At 36.3% G+C, this 22,581-nt stretch overlaps 1 protein-coding gene across 3 annotated transcripts in view; it reads right to left on the bottom strand.

Annotated features, from left to right (window-relative positions):
- BBS7 (Bardet-Biedl syndrome 7) overlaps positions 1-17,499 on the bottom strand; it is a 49,805-nt gene extending 32,306 nt beyond the window's left edge. For 2 of the 3 annotated variants that reach the window (XM_012784207.3, XM_012784204.3), the window contains exons 1-7: positions 17,313-17,499; positions 15,188-15,253; positions 9,146-9,208; positions 6,099-6,274; positions 3,520-3,706; positions 1,458-1,530; positions 976-1,092 (exon numbers count right to left, since the gene is read on the bottom strand). In XM_012784207.3, the coding sequence (XP_012639661.1) occupies positions 976-1,092; positions 1,458-1,530; positions 3,520-3,706; positions 6,099-6,274; positions 9,146-9,208; positions 15,188-15,253; positions 17,313-17,348 (718 nt within the window). In that variant the 5' untranslated portion in view covers positions 17,349-17,499. The remainder of the gene's footprint in view (positions 1-975; positions 1,093-1,457; positions 1,531-3,519; positions 3,707-6,098; positions 6,275-9,145; positions 9,209-15,187; positions 15,254-17,312) is intronic. The other variant, XM_076010641.1, reaches the window with a different exon arrangement.
- Between the last annotated feature and the right edge of the window lie 5,082 nt (positions 17,500-22,581).

Here is a 22,581-nt window from a genome sequence, read left to right as displayed (position 1 = left end):
GTTTTGCTTTCAGTAAATTAGATCATGTCACACCCACCCTTACAATTCTCCAATGACTTCCTACTGTACTCAGATTAAAATTTACTCTTCCAAGGCTTATGAGGACCTACACAAGTTGGCTCTACACTTAACTCTCTGATTTCATCTCCTGCCATGTTAATACATTTAGGCACACTGGTCTTCCTATTGTTCTTCAGATGAATCAAGTTTGCCTCTGCCTCAAATCCTTTGCACTTATTTTGTTCTCTTACTAGAACATTCTTTCCCCTCAAATCTTCATATTGCTAACTCTTTTTCTTATCAATCATGTCTCAGCTCAAATTTTGCCTCTTCTCAGAGGCTTTCTTTGACCACCTAAATGTAGTCGAAAAGTAGCCCTTCTTTTTCCACCATCACTCTTGAATTCATTGCCCTATAATGTATTTTTATCAAGTGACTAGGTGAAGCTACTTCATGTTTTAATTAGTTTAGACTCTGTGTCCCCTAACAAGTATTTGAAGGAATAAATGAATATATGAATATATAAACATGAATATATACACATGAATATATATGCAATGAATATATAAACATTCTGTACATATAAATAGCCATCTCACTACCTACCAAGTCAGTTATAAAGTCTCCTCCAAAAGGTATAAATTCCTTAGAAAACAAGAATTATTCCTGACCCCACTACACTACTTCTTTGCCTCATACCAAAGACTTCCAGATTTCAATTAATTCCCTACCCCACACAATAAAAAATGGATTTTAGCATAGAATGGGGAACCTTATAAAAGCTATCTATCCCCAATTACTATAAGCATTTCTTACTTTAGCAGACCTAAGAAACAGTAGATAAATCAAAGGTGGCTCTGTGAATTGCTAAATCTGCTATATATGAATAAATAAAACACAATGAATTATATAATCTAAGATATTTTACTTAAGAAACATTGAAATTTCAGAGTCTGAAATACATCAAAAGCATACCTCCCCTCTTTTTTTCATTTTGAATTTGCCACTTGAGTATTGGTTTGGGTGTAGTGACCTGAATAAGCCCAAGTTTTCCATCTGATGTTCCAAACAAAAAGTCTTCTCCAGAGTCACCTAGTTATAAAGTCAACATATTATATTTGTACTACAATTCATAGTATCTTTAAAATTACAATATTTTCATGTAAAAATCTCATTTTTAAAGGTATTATAAAAGGACAGAAAACTTAAATTTGGGAGCATGGTTATATAGTCACAGAATTTTATAACCGTTAAGAGTTAAGACCCTTCCCCATCATCTAATTTCAAGATGAAGAAACTGAAAATTAAAGTTCAATAACTCATTAGTGTTAGTTACTGGCAAGTTATCAGAACACAACTTTCTCAATTCTAGTTCATGTCCTTTCTAAACTTCCCCATTTTCACTCAATGTTTTTTATAAACACCTAATTGATTGTGAAAAATGAAATCCTGATTACCGCCATTTCCATTGTGTAGTGCTAAGACAGTAGGTGGGCCAGAAATTTCGACTTCATGCATTACATCGGATCCCTGAAGGAGAACAAGTATTTAATAACTGAAAAAGAATACATATTTAAAATAATATAGGCATTCATGGGTAACATCAATATTCAAATATGGTACTCTTAATAACATCTAGAATAAAACTGCTGGCCAGGTGCAATGGCTCATGCCTGTAATCCTAGAACCTTGGGAGGTTGAGGCGGGAGGATCACTTGAGGCCAGGAGCTCAAGACCAGCCTGCACAACATAGCGACAACTTATCTCTACCAAAAAAAAAAAAGAGGTAATACTTATAATACTAACACTGAAAACATATCCACAATATATTCAAAGAAAAAACAATTTGCAAAATTATAGTAAATATATTTTTGTTTTTTAAAAAATTTATATTTAGAACATATGAGAACCATATGCTTTATCTTTAATTTAAAATACCATTTTAAAATTTATAGACATCAGCTGGGCGAGGTGGCTCATGCCTGTAATCCCAGCACTCTGGGCGGCCTAGGGGGTGGATCACTCAAGGTCAGGAGTTCAAAACAAGCCTGAGCAAGAGTGAAGACCCTGTATCTACTAAAAAATGGAAAGAAATTAATTGCCCAACTAAAAATATATAGAAAAAATTAGCCGGGCATGGTGGCGCATGCCTGCCTGAAGTCCCAGCTACTCGGGAAGCTGAGGCAGGATTGTTTGAGCCCTGGTGTTTGAGGTTGCAGTGAGATAGGCTGACGTCACAGCACTCTAGCCCAGGTAACAAAAAAATAAATAAATAAAAATAAAATAAAATTTATAGATATCTATACATAACTATATAAATACAAAATATACACAAAACTGTTAAGAAGTAAATTCTGGGGTAATAGATTGCCTACATGAGCAGATAGGGAGTACGGGAGAAGTGTGCAGGGAATAGGGAAAAACTTCAACTCTACTTTCTCCAAATCCTTAGTGGTTTTTTTTTAAGCACTAAGCATATGGATCTCTTCTTATAAAACAAAACAGAATCCTAGAATTGAGCCAGATCAATTTTTAATGGATATTAGCCTGTTTCTGTTAGAAGCCATTTTCAAACAACTCATATTTGAAACTATAGGCCAAGGGAAGAAATTAATTATTCATACCTCTAGAATAAACCTCGACCATTACTTTGCCCACAGGGGGTTAAAATCCTCATAGACTCACTAGAGTTTTCTTTCTACAAAACAGCTGATGCCAAGAAATGGCCAGCTGGCTATGAAATTCCAAGAGAGAGATATCCTGAGATGGCACGGACTTCACAGTGAAACTTTTTGATCAACTGCATCAACTATTATCAGCCTAAGTTTCTGATCTAATTAATCTACATATTATATGCTATTTAGATTTAAACTTTATTGTAAGGGTCCTATAGTGTGTGCATGTGTATGTGTATTTTATTAAAAGCCACTCTCAAGACACAGTGGCAACTAATATTAGGAATAACAATGACCTGAAGCAATTGTTTTAGCCAATTATGTTTTTTACCAGAAATATAAGGACACCAAAATGATTTTCCCCCATCACTCATTTACCTATCCAACAAATATTTACTGAGTACTTACTTTAATCTACATATTGTCAAAAATGCTGGATAAACTCGTTATATAACACCCTCTCCCCAACCCAATTTCCTCCTTTAATTTGATTTTTTGAGGAAGGAGAGGGTAATGGATGAAGAAAACAAAACAAAATAAGGCTAGGAAAGCTTCTCTGTAGCTAAAGTACTCCATTCTGATTGTACTAGCTCAGAAATTGTGGATTGGAAAGGGAAGTTTCCTTTTCCTTCCATATACGCCTCTCCAAAAACTTGTGAAAGATTTCAACACATTTGATTCAATTTAAAAAATGTATCATTTAAATTATTTAAAACATTTTCTCAGATATAATTTTATGTAGGACACTAAAGTAGTAATCACTAAAGTAATTTATTTCAAATATATTTATCAATATTCATTTACCTAAAATATGAAAAATTATAAAAATGCAAGTAACAGCAACCTGTAAAACTCTGAGCATTCTGTCTTGACAAGCCAATATTGGTACAATACGAGGTAATCTTTCCACTGGAAGGCAGATGACATCATTGATTTTATCCCCACAAAGGTAATAATGTTGGTCTTTGCAGTCACAGTAATGGTTATAGATGTAACTTGCACTGAGAAAGAGGTCTGAGCCAGATATGTGCCTGAGAACATTAAAATAGTAATTTAACACAACCATATTTCTGAAAATAAGCACAAGTAACTCGTGAATTTTTTTCAGAGATGAAAGCAAAAGTTTATTTACATAGTTTACTATCACTGTATCACATACTTAGAGAACACAATTTATTTTCATTTCCCCAGTTAATTTCTAGCCTTTTTGGTTTAATACTGTTTTCAATTTCAAAAACTGAAAATGAGGATCTTAAGGCCTCATGCTTCTCAATAAAAGCTGAGCTCAGAAAAACTGAAAACAAAGACAAGATAATGATTTAATTGTCTATATCAAAGACAGTTGTCAAAAAGTAACTTTTTTGTACACTATGCGCCAATCACTGTCCTAAGTGATTTACATGTATTAGCTCAATTAATACTTATAACCCTATAAACCAGAGACTATTATTGTTCCTTTTTACAAGTGAATAATAAAATGTTAATTAACTTGCCTACTGGCACATAACTAGTAAGTAGGAGACTGGATTGCAACTCAGGTAGTTTTAATCTCTAGAGTTAGCTTGTTTTTTTGAGACAGGGGTCAAGTTCAAGTGAATCTCCTGCCTTATGTTCCAAGTACTTGGGACTATAGGTGTGCGCCACTGTACCTGACTTAGCTTTCTTACAACCACATTAAATTGCCCAGAAAAATCTATTTTAAGTGAATCTACTTCAAATTAAATGAGAAGCAGTAGAAAAATGATTTTATTATAACTTTATCTTGAAAAAACATGAAATCAAGTTTATTTCAAATTATATTTAACAAAATTTAGGCAACATACAACTATGTTCTAATTCTTAGACTGAATCAATTTTTGCTTGGGGAAGCTGAAATTTTTGGACAAAAGTTATATACTAGTATATCTTTCACTTCTAGATTTCTATCACCATATGATCAAAAAGAGGGTAATTTTATTTGAAGCTTTCAGCTATTCCTCTACCTCCAAGGTCTATTTAAAATTTTTTATATTAAAGTTATTCTTTGAAAAGCTTATCCTTTAATGATTTTCACTGATGTTTCTCTTCAATTATTAAGTGGTCTCACTTTGTGGCTCTGCATGTGATTGAGCAGTTTTCTTAAAATCATTTTTATCAACCTCACGAAATTCTTTATCTTTTTCAAGATTTGCAATTCCATTTTGAATAAATCTGCATTATATTGGCCAAAGTACTATTTAGCAATTACTGTTGTTGACAAGAGTAGGGACAGATGGCAGCATTAAGAAAGGAAGGATGTGTGATGACCAATGATGTAAGTGGTCAGTTTCCTTACTCAATATTTTCAAGTAATAATCTTTGTTTTCCTATAAAACTTTATAAATGTGGGGATTCAGAAAATCAATTTTCAAAAACTGAGTAAAGAACTTTTCTATCCCACTTCTTCCATTCTAATAAAAACATTTAAGAAACTATTATAGTTAAAGAAATTATTACTGGGAAACTCCTTATCTTCTTCATACCATTATTCACATATCTCTCTAAATATATTAATGTATTACTTTGATTTTAGTATTTCACAATTATCATTGGCCATGTGTATTTATAAGAGTATTTCAGAAGTGTCACATTCTTTTTAAACCACTTGAAATCACATACTTCTACTTCCAACAAGCAAAAGTTTCACAGCTCAAACATCAAGAGATGTGCTGTGCATTACACAGAACTCCAGACTGAATTAGTAGTTTCTAAACCCAGGAGTCTGGTTGCTTATACAAGTTAGCTGCATCAGATTCAAATGAAGAACTTTAAACACAAGAAACCACTCTTGATTATTCTGATTCAGCAGGTATGAGGAGGTGCAACAAGGAATCAATTGTTTAAGCGTCCCAAGGGATCTTCCTAAGTAGCAGGTTTGAGGAACAGGGTATAAGCTGAACTTTAAAGCCCTTTCCAGCTTGTCATGATTCAAAAACTAAAATTTTAATTGCAAAATTTCAAATATCAGGAAACCATTAAGGGAGCTATTTTTCACTTAGAGTCTTACCTGATTCACCTGAAATTATACCCTATTGGTAGTTACCAACTTTTGACAGCCAGCTTTTTAACATAATGATGATACCTCAAAATAAAAACTACCAAAGATAGCCAAGGAACATGAACCTAAATATCTAGAAATTTCTCTCAATTTTTCCTCCATACCTTGATCAAGAATCAAAACTGAACCAAGTAGTCAAAAATGAATGTATAAATACTGTAAGATTCTTAAAAAGAAAACATTTTAACAACCAATTTTATACTGATTCTAGGTCAAATTTAGTTTCTGACTAATACCTTTAGTAAATTTTATTTTCCAGAAAACCTATTAAGATATGATGCTTAATCAGATGCCCTACATCTATCCAAAATATTGTAAATATGTAAAAATTTAAAAAATAAACATACATAGCTTTAATGCTTTCAGTGAGGTTTGTTTCAAAAGAGAGGAATTGTTTTCCTCTCTTTGTGAAGCCTCTAATCTCAGATCCCGCAGCAATAAATATTCTTTCCTGAGGTGCGTTAAGAACCCCTCCTAGTTCCAGCCTTGCAATCTTCTGTCCTGGTAAAGTCTTGAACACTGCCTGCAAAAATCATTTTGGAAAAAATTACACAAATTATCTTATCATAAGCATTTCCTTTTACCATAAAAAAATCTTCATTTTAAACTTACAAAATGCTATTGTTCTACTACATAAAAACAACTATAGATAATAATCTATTTAGTGGGTCTTCAGGTATTTTGCTAAATATCCTTAAACTTTGGACCAGATATTCCTATAAATATAATATTTTTATTACATCATTGAAAACCTACACTCTTACAAATCAAAGTAGGGTTCACTAAACAGCAACATTAGTATCACTATATTTATTCAAAATGTAGAATATAAGGCTCAACCTGGCCAGGCACAGTAGCTCACACCTGTAATCCTAGCACTCTGGGAGGCCAAGGTGGGCGGATTGTTTGAGCTCAGGAGTTCGAGACCACCTAAGCAAAAGCAAGACCCAGTCTCTATTAAAAATAGAAAGAAATTAGCTGGACAACTAAAAATATATAGAAAAAATTAGCCGGGCATGGTGGCACATGCCTGCAGTCTCAGCTACTTGGGAGGCTGAGGCAGGAGGATCGCTTGAGCCCAGGAGGCTGAGGTTGCTGTGAGCTAGGTTGATGCCACAGTACTTTAGCCCAGGCAACAGAGCGAGACTCTACCTCAAAAAAAAAAAGGCTCAACCTTAGATCAACCGAATGAAAATCTGAATTTTAACAACATTCTCTAGCTTGTTTAATGCATATTAAAATTTGAGAAGCACCAAGTTAAATAATACTCCTATCAACAGGGAAGTTCACTTGGCAAATTCTTTAGATCCAATGAATATGTTTTTACTCTCAATCAACTTTTAAAAACTAATCTCTCCTGGCTTTTCAATTTTTATAAATTCTAATATTTGAGGACTACAGAATTTACTGAAAATGTGAATGTATAACTTAATACCTATAATCATGTATCTCTTTATTTAACTGAAAACAACATTTTTATTTATTTATTTATATTTTTATTGAGACAGGGTCTCACTCTATTGCCTAGGCTAGAGTACAGTGGCGTGATCATAGCTCACTGCAGCTTCAAACTCCTGGGCTCAAGCAATCCTCCTGGCTCAGCCTCCTAAGAAGCTGGGACTATAGGCAGCTACTACCACGCCTGGCTAATTTTTTATTTTTTGTAGAGACAGGGTCTTACTATGTTGGTCTTGAACTCCTGGCCTCAAGCAATTCCCCTACCTTGGCATCCCAAAGTGCTAGAATTACAGGCATGAACCACCACGCTCAGACTGAAAACAACATTCTTATCATTATTTTTTTCTGGTTATTTTCCATTTTATTATTTGCACCAATTTCTTTCCTTCTCCCACCAAAGACTTCATACAGAGAATAACATATCTGAAAGGATATATGAATAATGGAAACATTGGGTTCCTAGTAGTTTTTACTCATCTTTTTGTAAATGCCATATAATATACAATGAATATCAAAGTTCACATTGCAGACCCACCACTTGTAAGCTATGACTTGTGAATATGATGATATAATAGGAATCACTTCCTTGATTAGGTTACATTAAGTGGTAAAAGTGATGGATAGTCACTTCCCTGATTACATTACGCTATATAAGACTCCATCTTAGAAGACTAGAGATTTTCCTGCTGGCTTTGAAGAATTAAGTTACCCTATTGTGTGAGGAGCTGTGAGAGGACTACATGACAAGGAACTGTGGAGGCCTTAAGGGGCTGAGAGCAGCCTCTAGCTTACAGATGGCAATAAAGGCACCACAGTCCTCAACAGCAAGAAACTGATTTCTGCCAGCAACCACATGAGCTTGGAATAAAACCCCATGCTCTAGAAAGGAATACAGTCCAGCCCACACCTAAATTATAGCCATGTGAAACCTTGAGCCCAGACTTCTGAACCACAGAAACTGTCAGATAATAAATGTGTATTGTTTTAAGCTTCTAAATTGGAGGTAATATTGCCAGATGATTGCAGTCGCTAAAAAAAATAAAAAATAAAAAAAAAATAAATTGGAGGTAATAATGTTATACTAGGCAGAGCGTGGTGGCTCACGCCTGTAATCCTAGCACTCTGGGAGGTCCAAGGCAGGAGAACTGCTTGAGCTCAAGGAGTTTGAAACCAGCCTGGATACAAGCAAGAGCCTGTCTCTATTAAAAAATAAAAATAATAGTAATAATAATAATGTTACCCCAGTAGTCCCTAACTTTTTTGGCACCAGGGACCAGTTTCATGGAAGATAATTATTCCACAGACCTTGGGAAGGGGGATGGTTTGGGGATGATTCAAGCACATCACATGTATCGTGCAGTCAAACCTCTCTGCTAATGATAATCTGTATTTGCAGCTGCTCCCCAGTGCTAGCATCATTGCCTCAGCTCCACCTCAGATCATCAGGCATTAGATTCTCATAAGGAATGGGCAACCAAGATCCCTTGCATGCAGTTTTTAGTAGGGTTTGTGCTCCTATGAGAATCTAATGCTGCTGTTGATGTGACAGGAGGCAGGGTTCATGCAGTGATATGAGCAATGAGGAACTACAGTAAATACAGATGAAGCTTTGATCACTTGCTTGTCGCTCACCTCCTGCTGTGTGGCCCAGTTCCTAACAGGCCATGGACTGGTACCCGTGCTCAACTCAAGTGTTGGGGACCTCAGTGTTACACAGCATGGAAAACTAATACACCACCATAGGCCGCCAAAGATGTTTTATAAATAGCTAGCAAATGACCCTTGTGCTGTCTGCAGCCTCATACTTCATATAACTACTTCCATCACAACCCGTATTCCATTGTCTGTATTTTAGGAAATTTTTAACCTAGGAGTGTTCAATAAGTAGTATATTTCTCTGAAAACCAGTTTTCCCCCTTTAAAAAGCTATACTTACCACTGCTTCTCCTTTCTTCATGCCAAAGCACATAACCACCCCATCATGATCTCCAATAACCACCTGTAATGGTAAATCTAAAATTACTATTATTATATACCCTAGTAATTTGTATATGGAGAAAACAAGATTCTCAATACATAAATTATGACATTAAAAATAGAGATGAGAAAATCTAGAAAAGACACCCTCATAAAAGTTAAAACTCCTAAGAATAAGAGCCAAGAGAAGGCTATGGAAAGCCATTTCAAAAGTATTTGGCCACATATTTTATTCCTACAATGTTGACAGAACAAGAAAATATGGGCATAAGTGGCCCAAAGAGTAATTTTTTTTTTCTGAATTGGAGCATAAGAAGATTTTAAGATTAACTTTCTCTTTTTTTTTTTTTTTTTGAGACAGAGTCTCACTTTGTTGCCCAGGCTAAAGTGAGTGCCATGGCATCAGCCTCGCTCACAGCAACCTCAAACTCCTGGGCTCAAGCAATCCTCCTGCCTCAGCCTCCCTAGTAGCTGGGACTACAGGCATGCGCCACCATGCCCAGCTAATTTTTCTATATATATTAGTTGGCCAATTAATTTCTTTCTGTTTATAGTAGAGACGGGGTCTCGCTCTTGCTCAGGCTGGTTTCGAACTCCTGACCTCAAGCAATCCGCCCGCCTCAGCCTCCTAGAGTGCTAGGATTACAAGCATGAGCCACCTCGCCTGGCCAAGACTAACTTTAAAAACACATTATCAAATAAGGTTGTGACTGACCTAGTTGATAATTTTTAAACCTTTTCAATGAAAAAATTAATATATAAAAAGTATGCAAAATATTATAATGAATTCTCATGTATCTATCACCCAGCTTCAATTATCAACATGTGGCCAATGAATTATTTCAAAAGAAATACAGAGGGACATTTTAACATTTCTTTCTCAGAAATGGATGATTAAGCAAACAAAAGGATATACATTAGAAGAACAATTACTTTTTACCTAATATATATGCACATATGTATCTATGTGTGCATGTACATATATAGGGGTGTATATTAATAAATTAATCACCCATTCCAAGAATTAAAGTTTTCTTTTCAAGCATAGGAACATTAGAAAATTGACCATATACCATGTATTAGGACATAAAACAAGTCTCAAATATCAAAAAGGTCATATTGTACAGAGCATGTTCTCAGGCCATTGATTCTTAATTTTCTGCAGGGATCATAAACCCCTTTATGTATCTGATGAAAGCTGTGGACACTCTTCCGAGAATAATGTATATTCACAAATAATTATTTTAAGATGGAAAAAATATATAAGAATAGTTAAGGTTTTGAATTTATTGACAATATACTATTTGAATAATTTGTAAAATAATGATCTATTAACAGTGATTCCCATGGTGTGATCCCTGGACTACTTGGTGGGGGTGGGGGAAGTCAATGAGACCATTTTAGGGAATCTGCCAGTTCAAAACTATTTTTTAATCACTATAAATCTTTATTTTCCTTTTTCACTGGGATGATATTTGCAATGATGATACAGAAGCAATAGTGGGTAAAACTGCAAGTATCTGGCAAGAATCAAAACAATGATACCTAAAAACATTTTTTTAAAAGTTCAAAAAAGATGACACCACACTATACCAGTAGTCACCATAATCTTCATCTCCACTTAAGAGTAAAGAAAAAAAAAATCATTTCACTTAAAAATGTCCTTGATGCAGCAATAAATACTATTAATTTTATTTAATCAATCCAAGTACATGTCTTTTTAATATTTAGTGAAACAAAATAGGAAGTTTGCATAAAGCACTTCTGCTACATACATACCAAAACGGTCTTGAGGAAAAGCCCTTGTGTAAGAAACACCATTTTTAAGAATTAAAGAATAACTGAAAACCACTGTTATAACACTTGGATACTTCATAGACATTTTCTTAAAACTAAAAAAAGTGAACCTGTCACTTCAAAGAAAAGAAAAACAACTGACAATATTTGTTGCCAATGATAAAATTAGAGCTTCCAAATGAAAATCAGCACCTTGGAAGACTTGTATCTGACTCTGTGAGCATGACAGCTTTGAAACACTTAACTTTTCTGATGAAATCAGTAGTGATATGAACAAATGTGATTTGATATTCTACAGAATATAATAATATTCTATAACATGTCAACATTTGAAAGATATGTGTAACTCATTGAACCAACAAGTGGTCATATTAAATGACCATTATTGGATGCTATAAAATCATGTATGGGAAAAAACAGACCAACGGATTTTAATGTACAAAAATATGAAAAGTTCGTCAATATGTTTTCAGATTCCACACTGCAATTAGCGTTTAAGAAACTACCACTTATCAAGCTTACATGTAGTGTCAAATAGGCAGAGTCTTAATTATCTTGAAAAGCTATTTATTCCTCCATATTTTCAAATATCTTATCAATGTAAGCTGATTTTCTTCATATATTTCAACCAAAACAACATATCACAACAGACTAAATGCAAAAAACAGATATGAGAATCCATGTGCTTCTACTTATGCTAGACAGTAAGGAAGGTACAAAAAGAGTAACACTCTTACCTAATTCTTTTTTGTTTTAAAAAACAGTAAAAATGTGTCATTTATGTAAATGTAATGAGCTTTTTTAAAACAAAATATTCTGCTTTAATTTTAATACAGTAAATACTGATAGATATAGCCTACATAAACAAAAGTTCTTTGAAATCCTCAACAATTCAAGTGTGTTAAGGGGTCCTAAAGACCAAGAAGTTTGAGAAGTACTGATCTTGTAGACTGAATATAATAAGTGGCAATAAAGTCTTTGATTTGTTTTTATTTTTTTCACTTAATTTTTTAATCAGCAAATAATAATTGTACATATTCATGGAATACATACTGATGTTTTTTGTTTATTATTTTTTTATTTCAGCATATTACGGAGGTACAAATGTTTAGATTAAGTGTGTCATATTGATGTTTTGATACATATAACGTATAGTAATCAGATTGGGCTAAGTAAGCATATCAATCATCTCAAATATTTCTTTGTGTTATGATTGTTCAATATCCTCTTCCTAGCTATTTGAAATTATACATTATTGTTAACTATAGTCACCCTACAGTGGTACACAACATTAGAGCTTATTCTTTCTATCTAGTTGTAATTTTGTATCCTATAACAAATCTCTCCTTATCCCTTCCTTCCCTCTACTCTTGCCAGCTTCTAGTATCCTCTGTCCTACATTTTGCTTCTACAAGATCAACTTTTTTTAGCTTCCACATGAGTGAGAGAGAACATGTAGCATTTCAACTTTCTGTTCCTGACTTATTTCACCCAACATAATGTCCTCCAGTTCCATCCATGTTGCCAAAAATGACAGGATTTTTTTTTTTTTAGGGCTCAGTAGTATTTCATTGTGTATACAGACTACATTTTCTTTATCCATTTATCTGTTGTTGGACACCTAGGTTGATTCCATATCTTAGCTATTGTGAATAATGCTACAGTAAACATGGGGGTAAACATGTAAATTCTCAGTAGTGGAATTTTTGGATCATATACTATTAATAGTTCTATCTGTAGTTTTTTCAGGAATCTCTATGTTCTCCATATGGGTTATACTAGCTTATATTCCCACTAACAGTACAAAAGTGTTCCCTTTTCTCCACATCTTTGCTAGCATTTGTTATTTTTTGTCTTTTTGATAATAGCCATTCTAAGGCCAGGTGCGATGGTTCACACCTGCAATCCTACCTAGCACTCTGGGAGCCAAGGCAGGTAGATCGCTCAAGGTCAGGAGTTCAAAACCAGCCTCAGCAAGAGCGAGACCCTGTCTCTACTAAAAATAGAAAGAAATTAATTGGCCAACTAAAAATATATAGAAAAAATCAGCTGGGCATGGTGGCACATGCCTGTAGTCCCAGCTACTCGGGAGGCAGAGGCAGAAGGATTGCTCGAGCCCAGGAGTTTGATGTTGCCATGAGCTAGGCTGACACCACAGCACTCTAGCCTGGGTAACAGAGTAAGGCTCTGTCTCAAAAAAATAGCCATTCTAACTGGGGTGAGATGATACCATGATACCTCATTGTGGTGGTTTATATTTAGAAACAGGGTAGAGCACAGTGGTGTGATCACAGCTCACTACAACCTGGAACTCCTAAGCTCAAGCAATCCTCTATGCCTCAGCCTCCCAAGTCACTAGGACTACGTACATGTATCACAATCCCAAATAATTTTTTATATTTTTATTTTTTATTTTTTGTACAATTGGGGTCTCTCCATGTTGTTGACTGGACTGGTCTCAAATTCCTGGCCTCAATCAATCCTACCACCTTGGCCTTGAAAGTGCTGAGATTACCAGCATGAGCTACCATACCCAACCCTTCATTGTGGTATTGATTTTATTTCCCTGATGGTTAGTGATGTTGAGCACTTTTTCATATACTTGTTGGCCATTTGTACATCTTCTTTATATTCTGGATACTAATCCTCTGTCAAATGAGTAGTTTACAAATATTTTCTCCCATTCTGTAGATTATCTTTTCACTCTGTTGATTGTTTCCTTTGCTGTGCAGCTTTTTAGTTTGATATAATTCCATTTGTTTACTTTTTTCTTTTGCTGCCTGTTCTTTTGAGATTTTCATAAAATCTTTTCCCAGACAAATGTCCTGAATCATTTCCCCTATGTTTTCTTCTGGTAGTTTTATTGTTTCAGATCTTACCTTTCGGTCTCTCGTGCATTTTGCATTGATTTTTATATAGGGTAAGAGGTAGGAGTCTAGCTTCCCTCTTCAGCATATTCGTATCTAGTTTTCCTGTCTCTATTTATTAAAGAGACTGTCCTTTCCCCAATGAGTGTTCTTGGCAACTTTGTCAAAAATCAGTTGGCTATAGATACATGGATTAATTTCTAGGCTCTCTGTTCTGTTCCATTGGTGTGCATGTCTGTTTTTATGCTAGTATCATGGTGTTTTGGTTAGCACAGCTGTGTAGTATATTTTGAGGTCTAGTAGTACGATACTTCCAGTTTTGTTCTTTTTGTCCAGGATTGCTTTGGCTATTAGGGGTCTTTTGTGGTTTCTATATAAATTTTAGGATTTTTTTTTTCTATTTCTGTGAAGAATGTCACTGGTATTTTGATAGGGATTGCATTGAATCCATAGATTTCTTTGGGTAGTATGGTCATTTTAACAATATTAATTCTTCTAATCCATGAACATGGGACATCTTTCCATTTATTGTAGAGGTCTTTCACCTCCTTGGTTAAATTTATTCCTGGATATTTTATCTTATTTGTAACTATTTTAAAGTTTTAAAAAAGCATTTTCTCCATATCATATTGTGTTTTTTATTTCTCTTTTCCACACACACAATCTGGTAGACACAAGTACACATAGCACAATAAATTATTACCAGAAAAATAGAGTATGATTTTTAGCAAATTTGCTACACTATTTACTAACTGTATGTAATAGTATATATGTATAATTGTATGTAATAGTTTTTTTTTTTTTTTTTTTTTTTTTTTTTTTTTTTTTTGAGACAGAGTCTCGCTTTGTTGTCCAGGCTAGAGTGAGTGCCGTGGCGTCAGCCTAGCTCACAGCAACCTCAAACTCCTGGGCTTGAGTGATCCTTCTGCCTCAGCCTCCCGAGTAGCTGGGACTACAGGCATGCGCCACCATGCCCGGCTAATTTTATATATATATATCAGTTGGCCAATTAATTTCTTTCTATTTATAGTAGAGACGGGGTCTCGCTCTTGCTCAGGCTGGTTTTGAACTCCTGACCTCGAGCGATCCGCCCGCCTCGGCCTCCCAAGAGCTAGGATTACAGGCGTGAGCCACAGCGCCCGGCCTAATTGTATGTAATAGTTTTAATGTCCAAGATTATTGTCTATAAATGTCCCTTGGTATTCCAACTTCTGTTCAAATTTTTAAAAATTAATTTCTACTTTAACATTAGCACTTTTAAAAGAGTAACTTATTAATATGAACCTCTCTACTGTCAGAGCTAGGGAAAAGTAGAGCAATCAGAATCTATACAGTACCTTTTGTGTAGCTTTATGTTTTGAGGCAGGAAGTAGCTTCATAGTCTTCTGAGAGGTCACTCCCACCTAAGGAAAAACATCAGCCACCTAGTGAATTTAATTTGAAGTTATTATATTAGAGATTAAAAGTATCAATAGATTCAGGTCATTGTGAGCTTTTATTTTTTTTACTGAAATTAGCAATATAACTATTAATATCAGTGATGAAGTTTAAAACAAATTGTTTTTTAGAGATGGGGTCTCACTACGTCACTCAGGCTGGTCTCAAACTCCTGGCCTCAAGCAATCCTCCCACCTCAGCTTCCCATGGCGCTGGGATTATAAAAGTGAGCCATAGTATCCAAACTATGAACTTATTTTCTAATGAAATATGTCATAAAAGTCAGAAAGCATATAGGAAACAAACAAAACAGTAATTTATCCTATAAAGTTGTCACGCCAAAAATAATTGTGTGACATTACCAGTAAGGAATGTTATGAAAAAAATATTTCTAGAAGCTTTTTTTCTATCTTCATTCAGTTGTTTTCTAAAGTGATTAAAAATCTTTGGAAATAGGTTATAGTTATTAAAAATGCAACGTAGAAGATTTCTGCTAAAATACCAAATATGATGGCGAAGCATGTTGGCTCATACTTATAATCCCAGCACTTTGAGAGGCCAAGACAGGAGGATCACTGGAGGCCAGGAGTTCAAGACCATCTTGGGCAACATAGCGAGACCCCAACTCTACAAAAAAATTTAAAAACATGGTGGCGTATGCCTGTAGTCCCAGCTACTTGGGAGTCCAAGGCAGGAGGATTACTTGAGTCCAGGAATTCAAGGTAACAGTGAGCTGTGATTGTGTCACTGCACTCCAGCCTAGGCAACAAAGCAAAAACCCTGTCTCCAAAATAAATAAAATACCAAACATGCTGATGTCAGTAACATCCTATCTAACTGATGGTTTAAATTATTTTACAAAAGGTAGAGAATGAAAACAACATGGCTTATTTGGCAGGGAACTGTCACTGTTAGGGGAGGAGAATAGGACTAATAGGAGAGAAGCTGGAGAAAACAACACAACATGAAAGAACTTGCATGTAGTATAGACATACGATTTTATTCTGCATTCCACGTAGTATTAAAGTTTAAAGTAATCTATCTAGATTTGTATTTTTGAAACATCAATCTAGCAAGAGATGTGAAGGATGGCTTGGAGAGATGAAGTGGAGGCTAGAAGCCCAAATAGGAAGCTATTTCAATTATTCAAGCAAGGGAAGATGATAATTCAAACTGAGGGTAACAGAGGAAAACGATACAAATTCAAGAGATATTCAGGAGATAAAAGCAGCAGGATGTGATGACCAGTTGGATATGGAAGATATTAAGGTGGGAAATACCTAGCATCATCCCTGGAAAATTGGGCAAACATTTGTACCATCAGCTAAAATGGGATAGCTGAAAAAGGAAGAGACGGGGAATTGGGAGAGAGACAATTCTAGGGCTGAAAGAACTCTTGAAGGCAGTGTGGTATGACAGAAAAGAACACCAGCTCCAGAGCCTGAGACTTTGATTCAAATAGCAACTCCATAATTTTTAGCAATTAAGCAAACTATTTATCTTCTCTAAGCCCTTGGATCCTCACTTCTAATATTGACTACTTTGAAAATTCTTAAAAGGATTAAACAATTATGTGTGCTAAGCTCTCAGAACTAACTAGAGGCACAATAAACGGTTGGCATTGCTTTTATTATGATCTGACTGACGTGGTCCGGCTCACAGCAAGAAAACAAGTATCTGGCGCTCGGGAGAAGGGACCGGGTAGAGACGGAGATTCAGGAGATGGGAGCAGGCAGGGAGCGGGCGGGAAGGGCCGGGGGGAGGAATTCCGGATCAGACCGCGTCAGGACGCGGGGAGCATCCCCAGGAGCCGGCCCGCGCTCGCACGGCGCGAGCTTGTGCCGCCTCTTTCCCAGTCCCAGCGGACCGTCACAGACGAGGCGGAGCTGCCAGCGATGAGGGGAGCCGGGAGGGCAGCACCCAGCCCAGCTCCCGGCGACCCCGCTTTACGTCAGTGGAAGGAACGAATCCTCTCAGGGAACGGGACTCGCCCAGCGCAGCGCCCGCCTCATCCCTTCGGTTTACCTGTAAATAATCCGCTCGGTTTAAAACCAGCTCCATGACGACTGCAAGGACGCGCCAGGGAGCACCAGGCAGGAAAAAAGGCGGGTTAAGAGAGACTGCTGGCGTCTAGGCCTAGGACCCCGCCGCCACAGGCCGCTCACGCCCCCTCTGAGGGATAAACCCGGCGTCTCCGCGGGGGTTGCACAAGCTGGGCGTCAGGGCAGCGGCGTTTTGCGTGACGTCAGTACGCTCATGCGACTGGCTCCCGCAACGAAGATGAAGCCCCGCCCCTTCCCCGGCGCACCGCCCACTGACAGCCTGCTCCAATCAGAGGCGGAGAAGAACGAAGGACAAGGTCCGGAAAACCGGGGCTGGGCGGTTTCCACAGAGACAGGAGATGCCCTCTTGGCTTCCTCCTCACTCTGGCACTGAGGTGACCCTAGGCGTCTTTCTCCCTGTGCGTAGAGAGCGTTAAAGTGAAGCCCTGAAAGATTCTGACCTCTTTCACTCTGGCAATGGAAAGGGACGTGCAAAGAATTAAGTTCCACTGTAATAAGCGTTACAAAACTCTTAAAAATACTATTGAAGACCCCAAAGACCATTTGCTTGTGTAAGTGATCTACTGATTATTTGCCATATTAGACATTAGAGCTGAAAAAATTTAATTTATTTAAAAAATAAACCCATGACATAAATATCTTAATGAAAAAATAACTATATTTTCCAAAATAATAAAATGAAACTACTGGCATTGTGTGCAAATCTATTTTCTGTCCACCTTAATGGACAGTGGGAGTCCCAGGTCTGCTTCTGCATTCCATCTATTGCTGTATGTTGTTTTTGTTTAAGTATATGAAGAAAATTTGTTCCAAACTCAACAAGTGGTAGTGTTTTGAAAGGTTAGTTGCAATGCAGGATGTGACTTCATTATATAATGTCCCCCCCCATCCTATCAATATCACCATGGAGATAAAAAGTCAAGTATTGAGAAGCTATCGAATTCAGATGGTAAACACACATTTTCCAAAATTCTAATTTGTACTTGAAATTTAAGCATTGGTAACAAATATCAGTTGTGTTCCTTGAACTGAGGTTTCCTTCCTTGAATTCACAAGAAAATGTATGCCAGATATTCAAGTCTGAATAATCATGATGTCAGTAGTGCCCTCAAATAAAAATAGTGTTCCATGAAAAAAGCAGCAAGTTCAGCTAGCAACTTAATCACACAAATGCTTTTTCCGTGAGACAACTAGTGGATTTCAATATTCAGTAGAAGGTGTTTTATACATACTTCCCATGTCATCTCTCATAATATTAAAAAAGACATGTGCTTAGGAGTTGAGACAAATTAACAATTTTCACTGCTTCATAAAGGACATTTTTATATAAAATGTCAGTGCATGGCATGTAGAATATGGTGACTACTAGTTGTACAGTTTGGAGCCACTGCTTTGGTTTATGCTTAAGCATCAGCAATATTAACCACCATTGCTTTTGTACCATCAGTGCAAATGTCAACACAGTGAAAAGGCAAATAATATCTTAGTGTTATGAAAATAGTTTTAAAATTGCAGACAGCTCTGAAATGGCCCCAGAGACCCACAGACTACTGCTGGCCCATAGTAAACCAAAATCTAACTGCTAGCCTGTAGTAAACCAAGGTCTAACTGAGAGATGACATTCCTTGACTCACTTTCATCAGTTCTTCCTTCGTGCACACAGTGCTCTGCCTATAGAAATACAGATGAGTAAGATATAGCTGCTTTTCTGATTTTTGTGATCTTCTAGAAGAGAGATTGCAAATGATTGTCAAACAAGAAGAATTGAACTCTGGCCGGGCGCTGTGGCTCACGCCTGTAATCCTAGCTCTTGGGAGGCCGAGGCGGGCGGATTGCTCAAGGTCAGGAGTTCAAAACCAGCCTGAGCAAGAGCGAGACCCCGTCTCTACTATAAATAGAAAGAAATTAATTGGCCAACTGATATATATATATAAAATTAGCCGGGCATAGTGGCGCATGCCTGTAGTCCCAGCTACTCGGGAGGCTGAGGCAGAAGGATCACTCGAGCCCAGGAGTTTGAGGTTGCTGTGAGCTAGGCTGACGCCACGGCACTCACTCTAGCCTGGACAACAAAGCGAGACTCTGTCTCAAAAAAAAAAAAAAAAAAAAAGAAGAATTGAACTCTTGAGAAGAGGTGCTTCTTAGGCAAATAAATTATCCTGCAGAGGTATCTGACAAGGTTTTCCCTAGGTCCCCAAATATTCCAGATAATTCTGTCTCTGATGCTAAAATAACACCATATTAAAATAGACAATACATGAAGATGGGTTAGCTATTTAGCAATATGGGAAAAATAGACAATATATGAAGATGGGTTAGCTATTTAGCCATATGGGGAAAATACATCAATTTAGACTCAAGAGAAAAATAGAGATAAATTTTAGAAATAAACTAAAAAATAAAGCCATAGAGGAGATAGGAGAAAAGAGAATTGTATAGAATTTTATAGAATTTTGTAGGGTGGAAGATATATTATTAGATTGCTATAAATAAGTACCATAAACTGGGTGGCTTAAACATCAGAAATTTATTTTCTCACACTCCTGGAGGCTATAAGTCAGAGGTCAAGGTGTCACCAGGGAACCAAACCAATCTTCCAAGTCCTCTCTCTTTGGCTTATAGATGGTCATCTTCTCCCTGTGTCTTCTCAAGGTCTTCTCTATGTCTGTCTGCGTCTCATCTTCTCTTCTTGCAAGGATGCCAGTCATATTCAATTAGGGCTCACCCTACTGACCTCATTTTATCCTAATTGCCTCTTTAAGGACATTATCTCCAACTACAGTCACAGTCTAATATACTGGGAGTAAAGAGTTCAACATATTTGAGTGGATAGAATTCCACCCCTACCAGAAGGAAACTGTCTGATCTCAAAAGGAATAGAAGAAATTATAAAGAAAAAAAACAGATATGAAAAGTAAAGATAAAACATTTCAATGTGTCACAAAAATTTTTAAGTATAAATGAAAATTTGAGAAAAATATATGCAAAGATTTAATATCTTTATAGTTTATAAAAACAATTCACAAAGAAGGTGGCTACTGCACAAACATACAGAAATCTATTACTTTCACTTTTGATCAATAATATTAAAACAAGGTACCTTTTTATTTTATTTTGTCTTTCAAATTAGAAAAAAATATTTACTTGGTAACATTATATACTGTAAAGGAAGAATATGCTCATCCACTGTGATGTTTTTAAGTAGTAATAAAACACATTTCAAAAACCAGGGGTAAAAACCTGGGGCCTTAAGGCCACATGTGGCCTTCTAGGTCCTTAAGTGCAGCCTTTTGACTGAATCCAAATTTTACAGAACAAATTCTTTTACTTTTATTAATACATTTGTGTTTGTGTTTTATATTTTTATTTTATTTGTAAAATAAGCATATTTAAAATACCAAAGAATAAAATACATTTCAATGAAATAACCCTCCCTGATTGACCAGCACAATTAAAACATTAGTAAAGGCCGGGCGTGGTGGCTCACGCCTGTAATCCTAGCACTCTGGGAGGCCGAGGCGGGCGGATTGCTCGAGGTCAGGAGTTCGAAACCAGCCTGAGCAAGAGCAAGACCCCGTCTCTACTATAAATAGAAAGAAATTAATTGGCCAACTAATATATATATATATATAAAATTAGCTGGGCATGGTGGTGCATGCCTGTAGTCCCAGCTACTCGGGAGGCTGAGGCAGAAAGATTGCTTGAGCCCAGGAGTTTGAGGTTGCTGTGAGCTAGGCTGACGCCACGGCACTCACTCTAGCCTGGGCAACAAAGTGAGACTCTGTCTCAAAAAAAAAAAAAACATTAGTAAGGACTGAAGTGACGACTGCTACACTCATGATTTACTTCTAACTTTCCCCTCTTGACTAGCGCCATTATTGTATGAGGCCGGTTGGCAGAGTTTATGGGGGTCAGGTAGGCCTGTCCATTATCAGCTTTTGACAACAGTGCACTGTGTTTCTGTTTGAAGTGGGATTTGTGAATAGTTGCACAGCTCAACAGTATTTTTTAATTCTGTCTGCTTAACAGCCCATCAACATGTCAAAGAAGACCAGGAGAATGCTGAAGGAAGAAAAACAGATTTTTTAATGAAGATTGAGAATTGCAATATTAGCTTGTTTTTACTAAAGATAAGATAATGTACTTGCTTTGTGATACTGCAATATCAACATTAAACAAATTCAATGCTCTTCAGCATTATAACACTCAAACAGACTACAAATATTTTAACTTATAGAGGGAGAGGCACATAAGGTTGTGTTGCAGAAATTAAAAGATGAAAAGCAAAAGCAAATACAATTCTTTCAAGCAGCAATAAGACCTGGAAATAATGCCACTAATGCTATTTATAAAGTAGTTTATATGCTCAGGGAAAAGGGAGGCCATTCAGTGATGTAGAAATTGTGAAAGAATGTATTGTCAAAGCTATAGGATGCTTAGACCTCAATAACATTTCCAAGTACAAACAACTGCCTCTTTCAAGGAGACCCATAAGAAGAGTTACTTGCTTTGGGCACTCTTGCCAACAGAAAACAGGGAATCATCAACAACTTTCAAGATAAATGTCTTGAAGTTGGACTGAATTTGGTAAATTTAGTAAGTGTTCGTACAGACAGTGTACCTTCCATGACAGGAAAACATGAAGGGTTTATTGCATAGATTCAAAAAGTATTGACAGATCCAGCTGGTCTCATTTCTTTTCATTGTATCTTGTATCAGCAAACTCTCTGTGCTAAAGCTATTATTTTAAGTGACACTTTGCAACAAGTTATAAGTATTGTTCACTATATTCATGCAAATGCAACATGGCATTATCAGTTTTATAACATGCTAAAGTTGAACAATGAGGTATTCAGCGTGGACTTATCATTCTATAGTGTATTGGCTATCACAGGGACAGGTGTTAGCCAAATTTTATCTGTGACAGAAGAGATAGTTAAATTTTATGAAGAACAGAATTAGCAGTGTGAATTGTTGAAAGAAGAATTCTACAGGAATGTAGCATTTCTGTGTGATATCATGTCAAATCAAAATGACTTGAATATTTCTTTGCAACATAAAACTTAGTCTATCTATGATATGTGGCAAAAAATCCAGCATTTGGAAAAAAGCTATCTTTTTTCAAAACACTTCTTCAAAAGAAAATTTTGGATGAACATTTTCCCCAGTTAGCAGAAGTCACTGATGAGCAGGATGATATATGCAAATCATTTGAAGAATATTGAACTGTT

This window comes from Microcebus murinus, chromosome 15 (assembly GCF_040939455.1).
Source record: "Microcebus murinus isolate Inina chromosome 15, M.murinus_Inina_mat1.0, whole genome shotgun sequence".
Taxonomy (NCBI): Eukaryota; Metazoa; Chordata; class Mammalia; order Primates; family Cheirogaleidae; genus Microcebus; species Microcebus murinus.
The sequence above is the reverse complement of the archived record's forward strand: the minus strand, read 5'-3'. Positions and strand labels throughout refer to the sequence as shown.